Consider the following 24,204-nt stretch of genomic DNA (forward strand, 5'->3'; position numbering starts at 1 on the left):
TTTGCAGGTAGGCCTGTGATAGGTCAATCTTGCTGAACTTCTGTCCTCCTGCTCGGCCTGTGAATAAATCAATGGTATCCGTGCATAGAACCAGGATTGATTGTTGTCTTAAAATCTCTGCAGATACGAATTGTACCATCCTGCTTCCTGACAGATACAATAGGGGTTACCCAGTCACGAGTAGTGTCAGATTCGAAAACTCCCGTTTCCACAAGTCTTGGTATTTCCACTTCGACTTTTGGACATATAGCAGAGGGTACTGCTCTAGCTTTGAGACATTTCGGCTGGGTATTTTCCTTAATCTTCAGGGGCACTTGTACTCCTTTCATAGACCCTCGTGTATCTTCACTCCAGTTCAATTTAATTCTTTCCAGCCTAGAGCGGCGAAAGAGAGCTGGGGAACTTCCTCAGGCCACATGGAGTGGTAGCTCTGCAGTTTGTCCACTTAGTTCAACCTTGATTGTGATGCAACCTCTCAGACACTATTTCCTTGGTATAAATCCTCAAGATCACATCTTCTGGCTTCAATGGCAGGTAATTATGTTTCCCTTCATAGATGATCTCCGGAATTAGGGAGACGGCAACCCACGCACCAACCTCCATTGTGATAGGTTGTCCATTCAATTTTGGGACGATCCAAAAAACGGTGACATCAACCTGGACTGAGAATACACTCCGTTTCAGTTCTTCATCAGAATGAAGTGCTTGAGCTTCACTCTGGTTGTTGTTCGAATTTCTTAGTCGCATTGACATCACACGTCGCATGTTTCGTTTCTTGTTTTAAATGAGTTGTTTGTCTTCCTGTTTGCGTTCTTCTCTGGAAAAGTGATTTTACTCCAGCAAGCTCTTGCTCCGTTGCCAGTTCTGCCACAATTTTTACATTGCTGGCACAAGGAAAGTATGTGAATGGCCTGTTTTTGCGCAATGATGAGACCCCTGTTGCTGGGTAGACGTCTTTTGGGTGGCAGCCAGTTTGAGTCCTCATGTTGCTCCTAGCAGTGAAGCCTCCTCAGCTGCAAGCTCCATTGAAACAGCAATATCTAACGCAATCTTCAGTTTTTGGTACGTTAATAATCTGGGGCAGCGCGGTAGTGCAGTGGTTAGCACTGCTGCCTTATGGCACCGAGGTCCTAGATTCAATCCCGGCTCTGGGTCACAGTCCATGTGGAGTTTGCACATTCTCCCCGTTTGCGCGGGTTTCGCCCCCACAACCCAAAGATGTGCAGTGTAGGTCGACTGGCCATGCTAAATTGCCCCTTAATTGGAAAAAAAGAATTGGGTAATCTAACTTTATTTAAAAAAAACAAGTTGGGCGGCATGCGGCGCAGTGAAACTGCGCGCCAAGGACCCGGGTTCGAATCCCGGCTCTGGGTCACTGTCCGTGTGGAGTTTGCACATTCTCCCCATGTCTGCGTGGTTTTCACCCCCACAACCCAAAGATGTACAGGTTAGGTGGATTGCCCCTTAATTGGAAAAAAAATAATAGTAAATAATTGGGTACTCTAAATTTATATTAAAAAAAACAAAGCTGGTACTAGACTAAGGCAAAAGCCCGTAGCCAATTACATCACACGTCGCATGATACGGTTCTTGAAGAGACATTGCACACAACTACAACAACCCACATATATAACACCCTTAGTACAGGAGTCAATAACCAGGGGACATAGATTTAAGGTAGAGGGCAGAAGATTTAGAGGGATTTGAGGAAAAATCTATTCACCCAGAGGATGATGGGAATCTTTCGATTAGGATAGGTGCTTGATGGTTCGTGCAGACACGATATGCCAAAGGGCCTCTTTCTGTTCTGCACGCCTCTATAACGGATAGCCATAAATGAATGCACGTATCACTTCCGCCCAGGGTCACGTTGGTTCACATATGCCAATCAAATCCTGAGCAGTTTCTCAAATGTAACCAGCTGAGTTAGTGAAGAGTAATGTGGCTTGAACCTTTACACATATGTTTCTTAAGAAACATGACTATTAGTAAGCAAAAGGGAAGTTGATCAAACAAGATTTTTAGACATTTCAGTTCACATGATGTAGAGGTTTTGTCATGTTTTTAGTATTCTTAATGAGAAAAGTGCAATATTGTCTCATTAACATTTTTTTTTTTTTTAATATATTTTATTCAAGATTTTTTGGCCAAACATAACAGTACATGGTTTTTCTTTTAAACAACAATAAAGCAATATAAATAACAGTGGCCAGTTTTAAACAAATAAATAAATAATATATGAGCAAAAACCAAACTAAATGGCAACTGCCTGGTCAAAAATAAATACTCTCCAAAGATACAATCCAACAGTCCAATATACATTACCTAAAACAAGTGCCTATACATATACAATAACATCCCTGAGAGTCCGTCCGATTCCTCCCCCCCCCCCCCCCCCCCCACCCCCTCCCCCCTGGGTTGCTGCTGTTGTCTTCTTCTTTTCCATTCCCTCTATCTTTCTGTGAGGTAGTCGACACGAACGGTTGCCACCGCCTGGTGAACCCTTGAGCCGAACCCCTTAGAACGAACTTAATCCGTTCTAACTTTATAAACCCTGCCATGTCGTTTATCCAGGTCTCCACACCCGGGGGTTTGGCTTCCTTCCACATTAACAATATCCTGCGCCGGGCTACGAGGGACCTCATTAAAAAATTTTATAAAATATTTTAGATTTTGAAACAAAAAAAAAAAAACAGCGAAGTGCAAGCGCCCAGTGTAATTAACCAAACTCTATAGTAAAATTTAGTAAAGGAAAAGTAAATGTCCTCCTGCAGACAACATACCCCTGAAGCATCTGTATACTCAATTACCCAAGGCTGTTTGTTAACATAGATTATTAATAATCAGGCACCCAATTCTGAGTTGGCTAATTCAACCAGACTAGTGTTAAAGGTACTACATTTGGCCTCAGTGCCCCTCATTAGAGGTGAAAGTTGGCCTGGGCTCCTGTTCGTAGCCGGGACCCATACATTCAGATAAAGCATAAGAATGACTGACCGGCTTCCACGCACTCATACTCCAGAAAAATGCCAAAAGGGGAGTAAAGAAAGAAGGAAAAGTAATGCGAGAAAGAAAACTCTTCCCTTTCTACTGATCTTCCAAATCATGCATCACCAAGGTGGTGGGAGGTATGTTTCCTTCCTGGTGTTCACCAATGCTGCTCTGAAAGTCGATTTCAACACTTATCATGAAACCATTTTCTCCATCGAGAGATGTCATAGAATTTATAGTGCAGTAGAAGGCTACTCGGCCCATCGAGTCTGCACTGGCTCCTGGAAAGAGCACCCCACCCAAGTCCACACCTCCACCCTATCCCTGCAACCCAGTAAACCCATCCAACCTTTTTGGACAAGAAGGGCAATTTAGCATGGCCAATCCATCTAACCTGCACATTTTTGGCCTGGGGGAGGAAACCAGAGCACCCGGAGGAAACTCACACAGAAACGGGGAGAATGTGCAAACTCCACACAGTCAGCCAAGCCGGAATCAAACCTGGGACCTTGGAGCTGTGAAGCCAGTGCTAACCACTGTGCTACCGTGCTAGTGTTCCAGATTTGACATTCAAGCTGTAACACTGGAATAACTTCACGTGCACAAGATTTGCACAGTGCTTTTATAGGCACATGCGAAAGTTAAAATTTCTGACTATGAACACGTCCAGAAGCTGAGGAGAGGGAGCATTGGACATAACCTCATTTATATTATAGAAGTAGTAGGGGGTGGGGGGTAAGCACAGGAAATGAGTGAAATTAAGAAAATAGGTGAAAAGGGGTGTGGGGGAGGCAGGCAGTTGGGAAGAAGAGAGCAACTAAATTTGTGAATTCTAAATGCTTCCCACCTCTTCTTAGGCCAAATAAAAGTGCAAGACCTACCTTGCAGTCGTAAAGTTCACTTCAATCTCCGAGAACCATTGTACAACTCGGTCAACATGACCTTAATCAATCAGTACTATATTGTACAGTGGTGATTGGCAATCTTTGAGCACAGAATAATTATTCGGGAATTCAGCCATCAGTAGTTATAGTACAGGCCCAGTATTTTCATTTTACATAGTTCAATGGATAACGTTTTGATAATGTACAGAGAGTGATGTATCATACAGAAATTATGGACCAATCTATTATAGCTAACAGTCAATGGTGCAGGAAATGTTTATATCCTTCGTGATTTAATATGGAACTATATATATATATATATATATATATATATATATATATCCATTCTTTTGTATTGTCAGGAGTTCCCCAATAAGATGCAGGATACACACACACATATATATATGTCCTGCGGTAGATGAATTTTTCTTAGGGAGACCAAGGCAGCAAATTGGACAGGGCCCAAATGGTCCAGAATCATGATGGAGAGTGTTTTGGTGCCTGTTGCTTCTGACACAGGCAGCATGCAAACTTCATGCTTCCTGCAAGATTAGGTGATTGTTCTGTGCAGTAAACATTAAGCACGCTGTTGTGTGGTTGCATACCTGAACAGGTGGCACATAATTGTGAGACGCAAGACTAAGTTACAGCCAGCCAGCATCTCCTAAAGCAGCGAGGACAACCTAGGCTAGTCAGTGGCCCTCCTTCATCTCAAAGGGCCGCAAGATTGAAATCAGTCTTGAGACATGAATAAGAATAAATGTTTTTGTTTTATTGTGTCCAATACTTTTTTTCCCCAATTAAGGGGCAATTTAGCGTGGCCAATCCACCTACCCCGCACACTTTTTGGGTTGTGGGAGCAAGATCCTTGCAGATACGGGGAGAATGTGCAAACTCCACACAGACAGCAACCTGGGGCCAGGATCGAACCCAGGTCCTCGGCGCAGTGAGACAGTGAAACGGTCTGCGGAAACAGGGTTCAAGAGTCGTTCCGATTCTGTGCAAGCTACTACTCGAATAAGACATACTGCAGTCCAGGAAAAAGGTTTAAAAAAAAATTATTTTGCATAATGGATTAGGAGACCTCTTTTTTCATAAAAAAGAAACAGAAGGAAGGTTGAAAGGATAGACCCTGTAGGCAAAATGGCGGGCAAAGGTGGTGCCATTGATGCATTTGATGAAGACGGTGAGACTTAGAACCCGTATGGATTTCAGCTTTATCTCATGGCTAATCAAACACCGGAGGACCTAAAGGTTGCAATATTCCTCAGTTCGGCAGGATGTAGAACATTTATGCTACTGCAAAACCTCAGCCATCTAGCAAAGCTAGAATACAAGATCTACAATGAACTGATGAGAATTGTAGAAGGGCATTTCTTCGCAAGACCACTTATAACTGCAGAAAGGTTTCAGTTCCACCATCATAGTCAGGAAGAAGGTGAACGCATCTTACAATTCGTGGCAAACTTAAGGTTAACAAAATACTGTGAGTTTGATGCAACACTAGACGGCCCTTCCATGATAGACTGGTACGTGGACTCCACTACGAAGCTAGATCAATCTTGATAGACACAGGTGGGGTAGGAAATGGAGGGATACAGATCATTTGGGCAGTAAGTAGTAGGTCTAAATAAGGAATCTGGATTGGTGCAGGCTTGGTGGGCCGAAGGGCTTGTTCCTGTGCTGTAATGTTCTTTGCATTCAGAGGAAGCTGCTAATTGCAGACAACTTAACTCTTAAAATTTGAAGACTTGAAATTGTCACGTCAATGGAGCGAGCAGCAAAGAGGCTTCACAGATAGAGGTTGGAGTGAAGATCCACAAGATGGAGACCACCTAAAACAAGTCTGCAAGGGTACAACCTTGTCATTGATGTGGACATGTTGGACACTCAGCGGGGAATGCCGGAATAGAGAAAATAAGTGCAAGAACTGTGGCAAAAAAGGCCATATTTCCAAAGCATGCTGGTCATGGCAAACTTCACTAACATCCAAGTATACAAGAGAAAGAAAACATTTAAGCCAAATGAATGATAGACAAAGTTCAGGATCCCTCAGGAGACAATGTATCCAAACAACTTCAAGAGCTGAAACCAGGTGTCTTTTCAGTATGGGGCGATCAACCAAGTCAAAATGAAAGTGGATACGGGTGTGGCTGTATCATTGATACCAGAGACCATCTATCACTAGAATTTAAAGCATCTGCCATTAAACCCATCAAATTTTATCCTACAGACGTACACAGAAGAGGCTGTATCACTAAAAGGATACATTATGGTAAAAGTAGAAGTAAATGGACAAACAGCGGCGTTGCCTTTCTGAGATGTCCGTGGGAGCTTTCCTGCGATATTTGGTAGAGTATGGTTGGGAAAAATTGAACTCAACTGGTGAGCGGTGAATCAACCGGTGAGTGGTTGATTCAAAGGATGACCTCCAGCAACTTCTGGAAAAGTCTAAAAAGGTGTTTGAAGACTCACTTGGCTCAATGACAGGAGATGAAGTCTAACTCACAATTAAGCCAAACAATACACCAAAATGTCTCAAACTATAACCACGTCATCCAGCATCAGGCCAAAAGTCAAAGAATTAGAAAGACTAGTCCAAACAGGAGTCATTGAATCACTTATTTATTACAAGTGATTGGGCTACAGCAATAGTTCCTTCACTAAAACGAGATGGCTCAGTAAGGGTACGTGGAGATTTTAAGACAACTACAAACTGGGTATTGTGCGCATTTCATTATCCACTGCCGCTGATTGAAGATTTGTTTGCTGGACTTTCTGGAGGTTAGAAATTCAGTAAAATAGTTCTGTCACAGGCATATTTACAAATGAATATCGCTGCAAAATCACAGCACTTACTCACTATCGCGACAAAGTCTGTTCCGTTACGGAGACTTCCATTTGGGATAACATCTGCACCGTTTCAGAGATCCATGGATCACATTCTGAGTGTACTTAATGGGGTGCAATGGTATCTGGATGACACCCTCGTCGCCAGCTCACATGAACTTGGAGAACTTGGGAAGCTACATTGAAACATCTACAAAGCCATAATCTTAGAGTTAAAAAGGAAAAGTGTGACTTTTTCCAAGACATCCATAAACGACTCAGGTCACATCATTGATCAAGGGGAGCCAAAGAAATGCTAGAAATTTTGGAAGCACCATGTCCTCAAAAAATGACACAACTGAGATAGTTTCTGGGATTAATAAATTATGGTAAATTTGTCCCAAATTTAGAAATGCGATTGAAGCCTTTACACTCTTTGTTCGGTGTCAAACAGGTATGGCACTGGACTGAAGAATGGGAAAGTGCATATAAAAAAGGCAAAAGAATCCTTAAAGAAGTCAGAGCTATTGGTTCACTAGTCCCAAACTGAATTACAACTTACTTGCAATGCATCACCCGATGAAGTGGTTGTCTCACACATAATGGCTTCAGGAGAGGAACGATCGATAGTGTTCCCTTCACAAATTCTTACAAGCAGATATGAATTATGCTCAGCTGGAAGAAGAGGCTTTGAGCATCGTATTCGGAATAAAGTTTCATCACTCCCTTTACGGACATCATTTTACTCTCTCGACAGATCACCGACCTTTGCCGACAAATCTTTGGGCCGTATAAAGGTATTCCTTCTTTAGCAGCTGGTAGGTTATAGAGATGGTCTTTGATATTATCGGCATACATATTCGAAATTCAATATCATACATCAGAGCAACATGCAAATGCAGATTGCCGTTACAAATCAAGCAAGAACCTGAAGAAAATTTTTGTCAATTTCCTGTATTTCTCTCACGTCAATAATGTACCTGTGACTTCATCTCAAGTACTGTTTTTGAAAACTCACCACTATTCTTAGAAGTCCCCCTATACCAAAAAGGGCCAACATTCTAAATGGTGATCAAGGATTCTCACTCCCCGACTCCGATACAGGCTTCAGTGGGTGCTATTCAGGTTAAACTATGTTTTCAAGTTATCTCCCGGTATAACCCATACCTTCACCGAAGATTTCATCTACTTACCACTTAGTAGCATCGATCCTGGGTCCCGCATTGCTAAGTAAGTAAAGTAGACTAATAACCACTGTTTCAGGTTAAAACTTTTAAGTTATTTTATTATGAAATATTTTTTTCTCTTTTTAAAAGATGCAATCACTGTCTTTACAGAAAAGTAAAAAGATCTTGCTTCTGGATCCTTCTGGTTAGTTGATGGGACCTTCAGGCCCAACTTGACAATCAATCTTCTTTAAAGTCTGGTCTTCTTTAGATGTATTCGCTGGTTAGCTCAGTTGCTGTCCTATCTTTCCCATGTACCGAGATACGAGAGCTGGCTCTGCTGGCTGTCTCTGAGCTGACTCTGCCTACTCTTTAAATTCTAGTCTTCCTTAGATGTATTAGCTATTTTAGCTCGGCTGCTCTGCACTGTCTCTTTCCCATGGCCGAGCTGACTGTAATCGGACTTTGCTTCTCCCCTCTCTCTGAGTTCTGCTTCTGCTTGCTATCCCCTTTCTTCGGGTTTATATTCTCTTTCTAACAGTTAAGTTTTTATGACGTTATTGTAAAGTAACTCTTATTTTCTTTGATTGTAAAAAGTATCTTTGATATAAACCTTTTAATCCAACTAAGTATTCATTTTGACATGACTTCATCTCATAGATCTGATTACAGTGTTTCCTTTGTGATGTTCAAAATGCTTTGGTTTCAAGAGGTGTTACTTTTAATTCCTGTCATTTCTATAGTTTTATTTTCCAATTGTGTCCTCAGCTCATAATTTTGACTTTGATTATGGCTTTGAATTATGTTTCCCGTAGCCTGATAGTCTCCAGTTTACTTTAATTTATCTGGTATTAGCAAATTTTCACACCGAGAACCTCATCCTTTCTTTCCCAGCTGCTAACCAAGATAGTTAATTTCAATGAAGGTGTGAGCCATTGTTTTTGGCTTCATTCAAAATCCTGTTTGTCTTGTTTGCGAAGCCTGATGAACAAGGCTATCTGCATTTTAAAATCCTTCCCGGACAGCTGCTGTTAACTCTTTGTGGGATCTTTCCCTGTATTCTCTCATGTTTCTCTCAGACCAGATATTGCCAGACTTCCATGTTTCAAATGACACATCTTTCCATATTTTCAATAACAGTACAGATACATAAGACCCAATCCAGTGAAGGGGAAGGCTATGCATATGGTCCTAAAAGGAACAATGACAGATGTACATTTAAAAAAACCAGACCTCAAGCCCTGCATCACAACGACTCGAGTTGACAATCCAGAGTGGAGTTTTATTATGGGGAATCCAAGTGATTATTCCTCCGTGCTTAGGTAATAAAATCTTTGACCAACTACATGAGGGACGTCTTGGTGTGGTGAGGATGCAAGAATTGGCACGCAGTTGATGGCCAGGATTAAAGCTTGAATCGAAGAGAAAAAGTGGGGCAATGTCAGTCCTGTGCAAAATTAAGACTGCTGCAAACCGTGGGAATGGCCGACATTTTTGGCAGAGAATACATATAGATTACGTTGGTCCAGTTGAGGGACACATGTTCCTAGTGATTGTAGATACATCTTATAAATGGCCAGAAGTAGTGATTATGAAATCCATGATGACAGAACAACCTATTGAGATATTGGATGAAATATTTGCAAGGTTTGGTAGACTGCAGCAGGTTGCAAGTGACAATGGAACTCAGTTCACTTCCAAGGGGTTTGAAGACTACTCAAAATGAAATGGTATACAGCACATGAAGTCGGCTCCATCCCATCCTCCAACAAATGGATTGGCCGAGCAATTCGTAGTCACTTAAAATTCAGTCAAGGCATCAAAGAATCAAGGTACATTGTCAAGACGAGTGAATAACTTCCTTGATAGCACACCGAAACACTGCACACAACACAGAGTTCACTAGCAATGCTGCTTTTCAAAAGTAAACTAAGAACAAAGTTTGACTTTTTGATAACACCTGATATTTCAGAGATTGTCAAACAATAAAAACAAGCACAGATTGCTAGGAGGGAATAAAACTTTAAAAAAAGTGTTCACTCGAGAGCGAGAAGCTATATTACAAATGCATACCTCCAGTTATCCTAGCAAAAACAGGTCCAATATGAGACAACATACTGACAGAGGATGAGAGAGCTTGGAGATGTCATACTGACCAATTACTAGCTTCACAAAGTGAAATCGCTGAAACTTCCCAAGAAGTATTTCCATTGGAAAATCTAAGCAGTTATACTTCTGAACAAAGACCAAACAGAGACACATTCAGATTCTGCTTCTGGGAATCTTTAACACCAATGGAGACGGACAAGTAACTTAACAGGAAGTAATACCAACAGAAAAAAAAGACTTCAAAAGGTCTCGAGTAGCCAGGTTCAAGAATGTAGAGTACAACATATACATGTAGTATATATATATATATATATATATATATATAAATAAAAGATCATGGTGCATAGTAATGTGTCTAATGTAAAATTAGGTCTGTTGTTTAAAACATCAAGAAAAATTGTTGTTTGTACTAAAAAAAAAATAAAGGGGGTGTTAAGTAATACATCCCTGCTGGTGGAACGTCACGTGATCTGTCGTGACGCCGGGTGTTTGCGTGGGCTTTAGTTCTCCATCATATGAGCAACAACTCCTGAATAAACCTTGCATCGTGTTTGGAAGAAACCCAAGTGTGTGGAACCTCTATACCTTTTCTCTTGGCAGCACATTGAGAATATAACAAACTTCAAATGGTAAAAAAAGCAATATTTACACTTTGGACGCAGAGGGACAAAATTCACCTTCCCATCACTGCCACTTGACCAGTGCCCTTGCTGCTGTCAGTTAGCAAGCTCATGCTACTGCTATGTCAGGAGCCTTTCACCAACTATGCTGCAATCTCTGAGTGTAGCACTGCACTGGTGCACCAGGACAGGCAATGGCATATGGAAAGCAGACACGAGGGAAATGCATGTGGGTGATAAGCTGATATTTCATACAATATTTCATGGTTTGATTTATAAATTTGGTTTGGAATGTTTATTTTGCGGTGGTCTATAATTTAGCATTGTTGCCAAGCAGTAATGGTCAATAACAAAGGGAAGGTAAGGTGTGGGACTGTTGTTAAATGGGGAATTTGGGCAGTTTTTAATGATATTGAAATCAGATGAGTTGATCAGGGACAAAACTGCCTGAAGGGACAGTGAAGGGTTGCCTCCTCGTCTACCTTCACATCTCCTCAGCTGTTTGCTATATAGCTGGTGGCAATACGCAGGGAGAAAGGGAAAATCATTGCAGATCACCGTAACATTTTCCAATTTGGAATGGCCTTACAAATAGGCCTGTTTTTCATTGCATGGAGTGTAAAGACAACAAAGGCATTCATACATTAGCCAAATAAAAGCGTAGTTCACATTCCTAAAGGACAGCAACATTAAAATAGACATCATTCACATTTGAAAGAATGTATCACTTTGAAAATACGTTTTGCCTGGAAGCTTCACATTTGTCCTAGCAGTTGCGGACCAGTATCAAAAGCACAGAATACCCTTAAATGTTTGGCACCAAACCATTGCAATTTCAACTGTTTTGGGATTTTACAAATGAAATCGAATTACTAAGGAGACCTCATTTTATTTAAACAGTATTTTTTATTGATTCATGTACATCACATTTTTAAAGGACAGAAAAATACAGCTCTGTAAAGAATATTGAGCAATATATGCAAGAGTCTAAAATTGGTTAAGACAATTACATGCAAACGTAGACAATGTGCAAATGAAGCCATCAGAAGTTACTGGAGCATTAATTTTTATCTTAATATACTGCAAATTTTGTGATAAACCATGTACAAAAAGGATTGATGGATGTAAGAATATAGATACGCTGCAGAAATGGTTCAATGGGTTCTATGTGTGGCTTATTTATTATGTTCTTGAACATGGGAATTTATAGTTGTCTCCAGTTTTAAAAAAAAAGAAGACTTTTCCTTTGATTCCTAGTCCCATTCTGTAAGGTTAACAGCCACTAACTGCAAGATGAAATGGTATCAAGGAAGAACCTGTGCGAATGTGAGCGTGCACCCTTCATTCTGAAGAAGCAAAGTGTAAATCACTTTTGGGAAAACTTGTTGACCAGGGAATCCCTGTGCAGTTTTAGATCTGTCAATAAGCATTTCAGTTTCAGAACCTGTTATTGGTGATAGCTTGAATAAGGTAAACTGTTAGCATCATTGTGTTTTTTCAAAAGGTACAAGATGTTATTTTTTGAACTATTGTAGTGCAACAGAAGTTAATCTGCAAGTCATGTCATAAGGTAAAAATATGTTTATGGGAAAACACAAACTTTTTCTTGCATTCTATGGCCTACTTCGTACCAATTTCAAGAGTTTTAGATAAGGATCATACAATTATCTGAAACAGAAAGACTCAGTTAAGTGCAGGGTAGTGCTCACGACATTTACAAACATAGGGCATGGAGTAAAATCGTAGAATACAAATGATAACGAAAATACAGGAGATCCATCTTAGCCATACACAGTGTACTGTAGCACTGTAACTGACTGAATGGACAACCTCAATAGCAGCTAAAGTGGAAATTCCTATGGTCAACACGACTTACTTTTGAACATTAGAAGACATCCATGACTTGCTAACAAAATATAAATGTCCACCAATGCTGTAAATATTGCTGCATCCTCCCTGTCAAAACCTTATTTAGAAATGGCTAATGCAGGAATCAAGTCAAATCTTATGATGCTTTCCTTATCTTGGCAGAAAAGTAGTTAAAATTAATGGCTATAAGTATTTCTAAAATCTTGAGTCTGGATTTCTGCAGAAAATGGATAAATGTAATGCTTTTTAATCATAAAAGACGGCTCTTAAACTTTGATTGTACAATTGAACTTTCACTTTCCAGGTGAATATAAACTGTGTTCACAAATAGGTTTTTGTTTTATCATTAATGACCAGCTGTCGAAGCAACAAAAACAGACCAATTGGGAGTTGCTTCTTTGCCCAAAATGTTATTTTACCAAGAAAGCTGGCTTTTTATGTTGCCAGCATGTTACACACTGGTTTAATTCCCCTTAGAATAATCAATATTGTTTTTTTTCCAGCTACTCGAGGCACAGGGTTTCCTGGAAAACAGATTAGTAACCAATTAATTCAGCTCAAAAAAGTGAAAAATCCCATCATCATCCTACACACTACTTTCATCTTTTAGGCCATGAATGAATCCAACAGCGCTTAGTAAAAATGCCGAAATCACTGCTGTACCAATTTAATCAATAAAGAAACCAACAAGTTGAGTTGACAAAGTTTTGCTCTTGATAGGCGAGGGGAAAAGAAGAGAGAACAATGCCATTTAAAAGTCAGGTGAAAAGATTCTCGAGTCGTTCAATATTTTTGCTTGAGCAGAAGAACAGCTGGCATTGCATCCCGAACCAAGTGTTTACATATTTGGGTATGTGTGTAGGAGTTGACAATTATATCTACATTACATTTTTAAAACTACCAGAACTGTCAAACAGCTGGAGTGAAGGTTCCAATGTCACAATCAGCTTGAGAGGGATCATATCAGTAGAATTCTTGAAATCCCAACATCTATTGACTGAGGTTTTCTCAGAGATGCTTAATCAACAACTGCCACATTTTCCAGACTGAAAGAAATGATGGTTTGTTTCCTTGGGTGGGGAATATAATTATAATTGTGCGGATGGCTCCTACAAATCTGGAATTTGAATCAATATGTTAGCATCAATCTACCTCAATCCTAAAAGGGAAAAGGAAAGAGGCCACATCATTTCAAAGTCCAACTGAGTGGTTTCAATCCAAACATTATTGTGTGTTAAGACTGGACACAAAAATGGCCAGAACATTAGAATATAAAATGCCAACTCTGCCAATAGCCGAGACTAATCTACTGAAAACATCCACTCAACACCAGATCCTTAGCACGTATAGGTTGGCAACTAATGCTACAATGATCATTTCAAATACACAACTTCCACATACTTGAACGACTGGAAGGAAACTTAAATAATAGATTAAGATGTACTGTTCCACTTACTCCACCAGGACAACATTTTCTGTTTCAAATTAAGCTTTTCCTACTGTGATCTGATTAATGTTTTAAAACAGTCTGATTATGACATTGTCAATTTTGTGCTACGCATATTATCTCTCACACACACACACAACTTCCAATGACCCAAAATATCGTCTTAAACTAAAGGCTATGGCAAAAGGCTATTATTGTTAATGCAGGTTATCATACTAAATATTTGAATGTTATAACAAATTTTAAAAAGATGATCAAATACAGAAATAGGCTTGCACTACTACAAAATGTATGAGCTAAAATGAAGTTTCAATTATATCTGTCTGAATGGGTACACTATGCTAACAGAATGTTCTTCCCTGGAAGGGACACAATAAAAGAAGCACGTTCATGACAATGGGTCCCTAAAGCACACTCATTGCATTGATACAGGTTTGCTGTCGTGTTAATTGTGTACAGAATCCAACTGTGCATGGAATATTGGTTTTTAAAACTAAATATATACATGTTTAATGTATTGAATGTAGTGTAATTTGTGAGGATATCAGCATCAACATGAAATAATTTACCAAAAATAATTAAACAGACTCAAAGACTGATAGACACATCTTGAGCTGTGTTTCTTCTGGCTTTAACTTTATAAAAACCCACACACTTAAAAAGTGAAAAGTGGATTGATATGGAATAGAGAAAGCAAGCGAATTATTTTCTCAATAATAAATGAACTCCGTATTAATGCAATGGAGCACATTGCTGAAAATGAATTCTCAGAATATTGATATTGTCCTTGATTACTGCTAATGTGCCCAAACATGTGGCAGCTCCACGTTCACCGAGTGGCGATCCATATATCCCGCGTTTATTCAGTGGCGGTTTGCATGCCAGTCATTCTCACCGATGTGGAGAAGTTCAGTGACAACTTCAATAAGATTGTTGCTATACTTTTTGAGCAGTTTCATATTTAGTTGTTTGTCACAAAATCCCATTTCAAAAAGAATATCCATCATGGATGCCGTTTGATTCTCTGTTGCTTCAGCCTATGCAGAGGGAAACAAATGACAGACCAAGTTCAGGAAGGCATTTTTCTAACCTATCAGTTGCATGAAGTCATTCTTTATCAGCAGCACTGAGCTTTGAATACATTTAGCTGCTTTTCTGATTATCTTGAATATATACCCTTCCAGGCAGTGAGTGGATAACATCCATTAATACTTATCCAATCATGGATTGAAAATCTATACCAGCTCATCCTTTTAACCATTTTATTAAAAGTTTTTGTTCATAATTGGAACAATTTGTTCATGGGGCATGAGCGTTGCTAGTATGATAAGGTGTTAGTGGGGCCATACCTGGAGTAGTATGTTCAGTTTTGGTCTCCTTACCTGAGAAAGGACATACTGGCGCTGGAGGGTGTGCAGAGGAGATTCACTACATTAATCCCAGAGTTGAAGGGGTTGGATTACGAGGAGAGGTTGAGTAGACTGGGACTGCACTCGTTGGAATTTAGAAGGATGAGGGGTGATCTTATAGAAACATATAAAATTATGAAGGGAATAGATAGGATAGATGAGGGCAGGTTGCTTCCACTGGCGGGTGAAAGCAGAACTAGGGGGCATAGCCTCAAATAAGGGGAAGTAGATTTAGGACTGAGTTTAGGAGGAACTTCTTCACCCAAAGGGTTGTGAATCTATGGAATTCCTTGCCCAGTGAAGCAGTAGAGGCTCCTTCATTAAATGTTTTTAAGATAAAGATAGATAGTTTTTTGAAGAATAAAGGGATTAAGGGTTATGGTGTTCGGGCCGGAAAGTGGAGCTGAGTCCACAAAAGATCAGCCATGATCTCATTGAATGGCGGAGCAGGCTCGAGGGGCCAGATGGCCTACTCCTGCTCCTGGTTCTTATGATCAGCAAATATTGCCCATCTCTAATTATCTTCGAGATGATAAGAGGTGAGCTACCTTCCTGAACCATTGCAATCCAAACTCACTGGTCAAATTTCCCTGTTCAGTCATGTTAGCCAAACCTTCAATATATTCCCCCCTTTCACATCAGCCCCCTTCACACCCGGCTACCTTGTCAATGCTATTTGAACCTTTTTCATTTCCTGGTTAAATATTTCCTACTGTTGATTTACTGTTTGATCTGCCAATTTTAATCTGCATATGGCACTGGTTTAAAAATAAATTTAGAGTAGAACATAGAACATACAGTGCAGAAGGAGGCGATTTGGCCCATCGAGTCTGCACCGACCCACTTAAACCCTCACTTCCACTCTATCCCCGTAACCCAATAACCCCTCCTAACCTTTTTGGTCACTAAGGGCAATTTATCATAGCCAATCCACCTAACCTGCACGTCTTTGGACTGTGGGAGGAAACCGGAGCACCCGGACGAAACCCACGGAGACACAGGAGGAACGTGCAGATTCCGCACAGACGGGGAATCGAACCTGGGACCCTGGCGCTGTGAAGCCACAGTGCTATCCACTTGTGCTACCGTGCTGCCCAATTCTTCTTTTCCAATTTTTTTTCTCAGAGTACCCAAATCTTTTTTTCCAATTAAGGGGCAATTTAGCATGGCCAATCCACCTAACCTGCACATCTTTGGGTTGCGGGGGTGAAACCCACGCAGACACAGGGAGAATGTGCAAACTCCACATGGACAGTGATCCAGGGCCGGGATTCGAACCTGGGTCCTCAAGAGCCGTAGGCAGCAAAGCTAACCATTGCGCCACCTGCCGCCCCATTGGCACTTTTTATACATCCTAGAATAATGCTTTTCCAAAATCAAGCATCCTTGTCCTCAACTTTTCCTTCTCGTTTTCCATTATTCTTGAGACAAAGTATTCTATGTGGTTAGCCTCTATTCTCCTGGAACTAATCTAGCAGCTCTTCTTTCCATTTCTTCCAAAAATCTGATACGACAACTATAATTTATATTGCGCCTTTTAACATAATAAAACATCCCAAGGCACCTCACAGGAGTTTAAAACATGGCACCAGGCCATGTAGGGAGGTGACCAAAAGCTTGGATCAAATAGATAGGTGTTAAGATGGATCTTAAAGGAGGAGAGCAATTTGAAAAGGGTTAGGGAAAGAATTAGAGTTTGAGACTCAATGCATGACCACTAAAGAAGGATGTTCTTGCTCTAGAGGGTGTGCAGAAAAGGCTTACCAGACTTTCCTGGGATGGCAGGATTGACATAGGAGGAAAGATTGAGTTGGTTAGGATTGGAGTCGCTGGAATTCAGAAGAGGGGCGATCTCATAGAAACCTATAAAATTCGAACAGGTCTAGAGAGGGTAGATCCAAGAAGGATGTTCCCGATGGTGAGGGTGACCAGAACTAGGGGTCACAGTCTGAGGATATGGAGAAGACCATTTAAGACAAAGATGAGGGCGACACGGTGGCACAGTGGTTAGCACTGCTGCCCCACGGCGCAGAGGACCCGGGTTCGATCCTGGCGCCGGGTTACTGCCCATATGGAGTTTGCACATTCTCCCATTGTCTGATTGGGACTCACCCCCACACCCAAAAGGTATGCAGGGTAGGTGGATTGGTCACGCCAAATTGCCCCTTAATTGGGGAAAAAAGAATCGGGTACTCTAAAATTTAAAAAAAGACAGATGAGAAGAAATTTCTTCACCCAGAGTGCTCAGCCTGTGGAATTCACTACCACAGAAAGTAGTCGAGGCCAAAACATTGTATGTTTTCAATAAGCAGTCAGATGTAGCCCTTTGGCAAAGTGGATCAAAGGATATTGGGGGGGGGGGGGGGGGGGGGGGGGGGGGGGGGGGAAGAGAGAGAGAGAGAGAGAGAGAGAGAGAGAGAGAGAGAGAGAGAGAGAGAGAGAAAGAGAAGCGGGATCAAGCTATTGAGTTGGATGATCAACCATGATCATGATGAATTGCGGAGCAGGCTTGAAGTGTCGAATGGCCTCCCCCTGCTATTTTTTATGTTTCTACATTGTGGAGCAATTGAAAGTTACTCAAGGAGGCCAGAATTAGAGGAGTGCAGAGACCCGGGAGACAGAATTCTAAAACAGGAGACTAAACAGTGTGACTTTCGTTAGAAACTACAGCCCTAGTTAGAAGCCCAACATTCTGGTTACTTCCCTGACTGCCTATGATCGCTGTATCAATTGTTTTGTCAACTTGTTGGCCAAAACCACAGATCCACTGCCAACTGAGAAAGCTTAATTATCTTCCCATTTAGTTTGTGATCTACATCACCATTTCTTCTGCTGAATCACATAAGTTTACATAAGTTTCCGTATGAAACTGCATCTGTGTCTTCGCCATTCACAAATTTTTTCGATTTGTGCACATTGATCAAACCATCATTTGTCACCACTCCCCATTTGGTGTATGACGTGAAAATTTAAGTCATCTTGACAAGATTCCATCCTTATTCATAAAAATGATATGATGTGGAGATGCCAGCGTTGGACTGGATGAGCACAGTAAGAAGTCTTACAACATCAGGTTAAAGTCCAACAGGTTTGTTTCGAATCACTAGCTTTCAGAGCACAGCTCCTTCATCTGAGGAAGGAGCAGCGCTCCGAAAGCTAGTGATCCGAAACAAACCTGTTGGACTTTAACCTGGTGTTGTAAGACTTCTTACTATAAAAATGATAAACAGGGACTTCCGGTTACGGCGATGACCAGCTAAGCCGCACGTTTCGGCGGCTCCAGCTTTGACGGACCTTCGGGCTCTTTTAAGAGCCCCAACGGGAAATTTTTTGCGACGAAACCGGTGTGGGGTGAAGCAACAGGGAGTCCCACCCAGTGGGAAAGAAAAAGATCGGCGGCGGCGGCCAGATCACGGAGGATCCTCGAGGGCAGCGGCAGAGGAAAGAAAGGAACAAGATGGCGTCGGAGGGAGCCCAGGCGACATGGGGACTGGACCAGGATGAATTTTTAAGACAGTGTGTGGAGCTGCTAAAAAAGGAGGTGCTGGCACCGATGCTACAGGCAATCGAGGGGCTTAAAGAGACACAAAAGGCCCAGGGGATAGAGCTCCGTGTGGTGGAGCAGAAGGTAACTGACAACGAGGACGAGATCCTGGGCCTAGTGGTCAAAATGCAGACGCACGAGGCGCTTCATAAGAAGTGCATCGAAAGAATTGAAGTCCTGGAAAATAGATCAAAGAGAAAGAACCTCCGGATCCTGGGTCTCCCCGAGGGAGTGGAAGGAGCTGACGGCGGGGCTTATGCGAGCACGATGCTACGTTCGCTAATGGGAGCTGAGGCCCCCTCGGGCCCCTTGGAAGTGGAAGGGGCCCACTGGGTCCCTGCGAGGGGACCAAAGGCTGGAGAACCACCTAGGGCGATGGTCGTGCGATTTCACCGCTTCAATGACAGAGAGGTTGTTCTGAGATGGGCCAAGAAGGTACGAAAGTAGCAGATGGGAGAATGCGGTGATAAGAGTGTATCAGGACTGGAGTGCGGCGGTGGTGAGAAGGAGGGCGAGTTTCAATCGAGCCAAGGAGGTGCTGCATAAGAAGAAAGTAAAGTTCGGGATGTTGCAGCCGGTGAGATTACGGGTCACGCACCAGGATAGACATTACTATTTTGAAACGTCGGAAGAAGCATGAACCTTCATTCAAAAAGAGAAACTGGACCAGAACTGAGGGACTGATGTTGGAGGGGAAACGACAATGCTAATGTATAGAGGTGTAAATTGGAGAGGGGGGGACACTGAGAAATGTGGGCGCGGGTGGGGGGGAAAAAAGAGACACAGGCAGGGGATGGGGAATGGGAACGGGGCTGTAGGGGGAGCTGCGCCATGGGGGGCGGGAAGGTTCTAGAAAGCGCGGGGTTTCTTTTTCTTTTCCGTGCCAGAGAGATGATGGCGGGAAGATAGGTGCAAGGAGGATGGGCGTTCCTCACACGGGGGGGGGGGGGGTCAAGGAGAGAGCGGGAGAAGCCGGGGTCAGTTGAAGTCAGCGGACTTTCGGAAGCAATATGGGGGAGTAACCATGCTAGATGGGGATCTGGGGGGGGGGGGACAACTGGGTTGCTGCTGCTGAGATCAAAAGGGAGCTGGTAAGAGAAAAGGTGGTCGAGGCGGGAATGCGCCGCCTGGGGGACGGGTGGGTGCGCGGGACCGGGACGTGGGACTGGCCCAGAGAGGGTGATGGCTAGTCGACAGGGGAGGGGGCCGGGCAGCCCCTCAGTCCGGCTGATCACGTGGAACGCGAGAGGCCTAAATGGGCCGATTAAGAGGGCATGAGTGTTCGCGCACTTAAAAGGACTGAAGGCAGACGTGGCCATGCTTCAAGAGACGCATCTGAAGGTGGCGGACCAGGTTAGGTTAAGGAAAGGATGGGTGGGACAGGTGTTGCACTCAGGGCTGGACGCAAAGAATAGAGGGGTGGCCATATTGGTGGGGAAACAGGTGTCGTTCGAGGCGAGGAACAGTGTAGCGGACAGCAGGGACAGGTATGTGATGGTGAGTGGCAGACTGCAGGGAATGGAGGTCGTGCTGGTCAACGTATATGCCCCGAACTGGGATGATGCGGGATTTATGAAGCGGATGCTGGGACGTATCCCGGACCTGGAGGTAGGAAACCTGGTAATGGGGGGTGGGATTTCAACACCGTGCTAGACCCAGGGTTAGATAGATCTAGATCCAGGACCGGAAGAAGGCCGGCAGTGGCCAAGGTGCTTAGGGGGTTTATGGACCAAATGGGGGGAGTGGATCCGTGGAGATTTGCCATGCCGCTGGCCAAAGAGTTCTCCTTTTTCTCCCATGTCCGTAAGTTATACCCCCGGATAGATTTCTTCGTTCTGGGAAGGTCACTGATTTCGAGGGTGGAAGGAACGGAGTACTCGGCCATAGCTGTTTCAGACCATGCCCCGCACTGGGTGGATCTGGAACTAAGAGAGGAGAGGGAACAGCGTCCACTCTGGCGACTGGATGTGGGACTATTGGCGGATGAGGGAGTCTGCGGAAGGGTGCGGGGATGTATCGAAAGGTACCTGGAGGCCAATGATGATGGGGAGGTCCAAGTGGGGGTTGTATGGGAAGCACTGAAGGTGGTGGTCAGGGGAGAGTTGATCTCCATCAGGGCTCACAAGGGGAAAACAGAGGCCAAAGAGATGGAAAGATTACTGGGGGAGATCTTGAGTGTGGATAAAAGATATGCGGAGGCCCCGGACGAAGGAGAGGGAGAGGCGAAGACTCCAGACGGAGTTTGACCTGCTGACCACAGGGAAGGCAGAGGCACAGTGGAGGAAGGCACAGGGGATGAGATACGAATATGGGGAAAAGGCGAGTCGCCTGTTGGCCCACCAGCTTCCTAAGAGGACAACGGCGAGGGAAATAGGGGGAGTTAGGGATGAAACGGGAACTACGGTGCGGAGAGCAGGGAAGGTGAATGAGATGTTTAAGACCTTTTATGAGAGGTTATATAGGTCCCAACCCCCGGAGGGAAAAGAGGGGATGCAGCAGTTTCTGGACCAACTAAGGTTCCCGAGGGTGGAGGAGCAGGAGGTGGCAGGCCTGGGGGCGCCAATTGGGGTGGACGAGGTGACCAAAGGGCTGGGGAACATGCAGGCAGGGAAGGCCCCGGGACCTGACGGGTTCCCGGTGGAATTTTACAGGAAATACGTGGACTTGTTGGCCCCGCTGCTGGTAAGAACCTTTAACGAGGCCAGAGAAGGGGGGACTCTACCCCCGACAATGTCGGAGGCGACGATATCACTAATCCTGAAGCGAGATAAAGACCCGCTGCAATGCGGGTCTTATAGGCCTATCTCGCTTCTGAATGTGGACGCCAAGTTGTTGACAAAAGTGCTGGCAATGAGGATAGAGGATTGTGTCCCGGGGGTGGTGCACGAAGATCAGACAGGGGAGACAATTGAATGTCAACGTGCGACGGCTTTTGGGGGTGATAATGATGCCCCCATCAGAGGGGGAGGCAGAGATAGTGGCGGCGATGGATGCAGAGAAGGCATTTGATAGGGTAGAGTGGGAGTATCAATGGGAGGTGCTGAGGAGGTTCGGGGAGGGGTTTGTCAGCTGGGTTAAACTCCTCTAGGGGCCCCAATGGCAAGTGTAGTCACAAATCGGCAAAGATCGGAGTATTTCTGACGACATAGGGGAACAAGACAGGGATGCCCGCTGTCCCCATTACTGTTCGCGCTGGCAATTGAACCACTGGCCATAGCGCTGAGAGACTCCAGGAAATGGAGAGGGGTGGTTAGAGGGGGAGAGGAACATAGAGTGTCACTCTACGCAGATGACCTACTGCTGTATGTGGCGGATCCAGTGGGGGGGATGACAGAGGTCATGCAGATATTGAGGGAGTTTGGAGATTTCTCAGGATATATGCTTAACATGGGAAAGAGTGAGCTTTTCGTGATACACCCTGGGGACCAGAGTAGAGGGATAGATGGCCTGCTGCTAAGGAGAGTGGAAAAAAACTTCCGATACCTGGAGAGTCAGATAGCCAGGAGCTGGGGAATCTTACACAGACTCAATCTGACTCGGCTGGTGGAGCAAATGGAAGAGGATTTCAAAAGGTGGGATATGCAGCCGCTGTCACTGGCGGGCAGAGTGCAGGCGATTAAGATGATGGTCCTCCCGAGGTTCCTATTTGTCTTTCAATGTCTCCCTATATTGATCACGAAGGCCTTTTTCAAGAAAATAGATAGGAGCATCATGAGCTTCGTGTGAGCAGGGAAGGCCCCGAGGGTAAGGAGGGGGTTCCTGCAACGTAGCAGGGACTGGGGGGGGACTGGCGTTGCCGAATTTGGGCGACTATTACTGGGCCACTAATGTGGCGATGATCCGTAAGTGGATGATAGAGGGAGAGGGGGTGGCGTGGAAAAGGCTGGAGATGGCGTCCTGTAAAGGAACGAGCTTAAAAGCGCTGGTGACGGCGCCACTTCCGCTCGCCCCGAAAAGGTTTACCACAAACCCAGTGGTGGCGGCAACATTAAGTATCTGGGGGCAATGGAGGTGACAGAGGGGTGTGCTGGAGCCTCAGTGTGGTCCCCGATCAGGAACAACCATAGGTTTGCCCAGGGAGGTTGGACGGAGGGTTCCAGAGCTGGCACCGGGCAGGAATTAGGAGAGTGGGAGACTTATTTATAGATGGGACGTTTGCGAGCTTGGGAGCGCTAGAGGAAAAGTATGAACTGCCTCCGGGGAATATCTTTAGGTATATGCAGGTGAGGGCGTTCACGAGACAACAGGTGAGGGAATTTCCGCTGCTCCCGACACAGGGGATCCAGGATAGAGTGCTTTCGGGGGGGTGGGTCGGGGAGGGCAAAGTGTCCAAAATATACCGGGAGCTGAGAGAAGAGGGGGAGGAGCTGGTAGAAGAACTGAAAGGAAAATGGGAAGAAGAGCTTGGGGAGGAGATTGAGGAGGGTTTGTGGGATGATGCCCTAAGTAGGGTAAATTCCTCTTCCTCGTGTGCCAGGCTTAGCCTGGTCCAATTTAAGGTGCTACATAGAGCACACATAACGGGAGCGAGGTTGAGCAGGTTCTTCGGAGTGGAGGACAAGTGCGGGGGAAGCCCGGCGAACCACACACATGTTTTGGTCGTGTCCGGCACTGGAGGGGTATTGGAGGGGAGTGGGGGGAGTGATCTCGAAGGTGGTGAAGGTCCGGGTCAAGCCAAGCTGGGGGTTAGCCATATTTGGGGTAGCGGATGAGCCGGGAGTGCAGGAGGCGAAAGAGGCCGATATTGTGGCCTTTGCATCCCTAGTAGCCCGGCGAAGGATTTTACTCATGTGGAAGGAAGCGAAACCCCCCGGCGTGGAGTCCTGGATAAACAACATGGCAGGGTTCATAAAACTGGAGCGGATGAAGTTTGCGCTGAGAGGATCGGCTCAGGGGTTCTCCAGGCGGTAGCAACCGTTCCTCGACTATCTAGCGGAACGTTAGGGGGAAAACAGATAGCCAGCAGCAGCAGCCCAGAGAGGGTGGGGGGGGCAAAGGGGGGAAAATCGTGTTTGAAAACTTTAATAAAATATATATATATTTTTTAAAAAATGATAAACAGAGATTCCAACATCAAATCCTAAAACTCATCTGCCTTCAAGATGCTTTCCCAGTATTCTAGCCATCTACAACCAGCAACTGCTATCCCCAAAGAATGCACAGCCAAGTATTCCAGGCATCTGAACATTAAATAACAACCTATTTTGTGGAACAGTGTCAAATGCAGTCAGAGACATCCACAATCTTATCCCTATTCACAATGTCTGTAACCTTATTTTGGAATTAATCCATAGTCTATTCAAGGAGTATACAAGGGATCAATAGGATCAAACTCT

General features: G+C 44.0%; 1 protein-coding gene across 4 annotated transcripts in view; it reads right to left on the reverse strand.

Annotated features, from left to right (window-relative positions):
- Positions 1-11,485: 11,485 nt before the first annotated feature.
- Positions 11,486-24,204, reverse strand: part of nbr1a (NBR1 autophagy cargo receptor a) — a 73,438-nt gene continuing 60,719 nt past the window's right edge. For all 4 annotated transcript variants that reach the window (XM_072487272.1, XM_072487273.1, XM_072487271.1 and 1 more), the window contains one exon: positions 11,486-14,952. In XM_072487272.1, the coding sequence (XP_072343373.1) occupies positions 14,779-14,952 (174 nt within the window). In that variant the 3' untranslated portion in view covers positions 11,486-14,778. The remainder of the gene's footprint in view (positions 14,953-24,204) is intronic.

The sequence above is a fragment of the Scyliorhinus torazame genome, chromosome 21, assembly GCF_047496885.1.
Source record: "Scyliorhinus torazame isolate Kashiwa2021f chromosome 21, sScyTor2.1, whole genome shotgun sequence".
Taxonomy (NCBI): domain Eukaryota; kingdom Metazoa; phylum Chordata; class Chondrichthyes; order Carcharhiniformes; family Scyliorhinidae; genus Scyliorhinus; species Scyliorhinus torazame.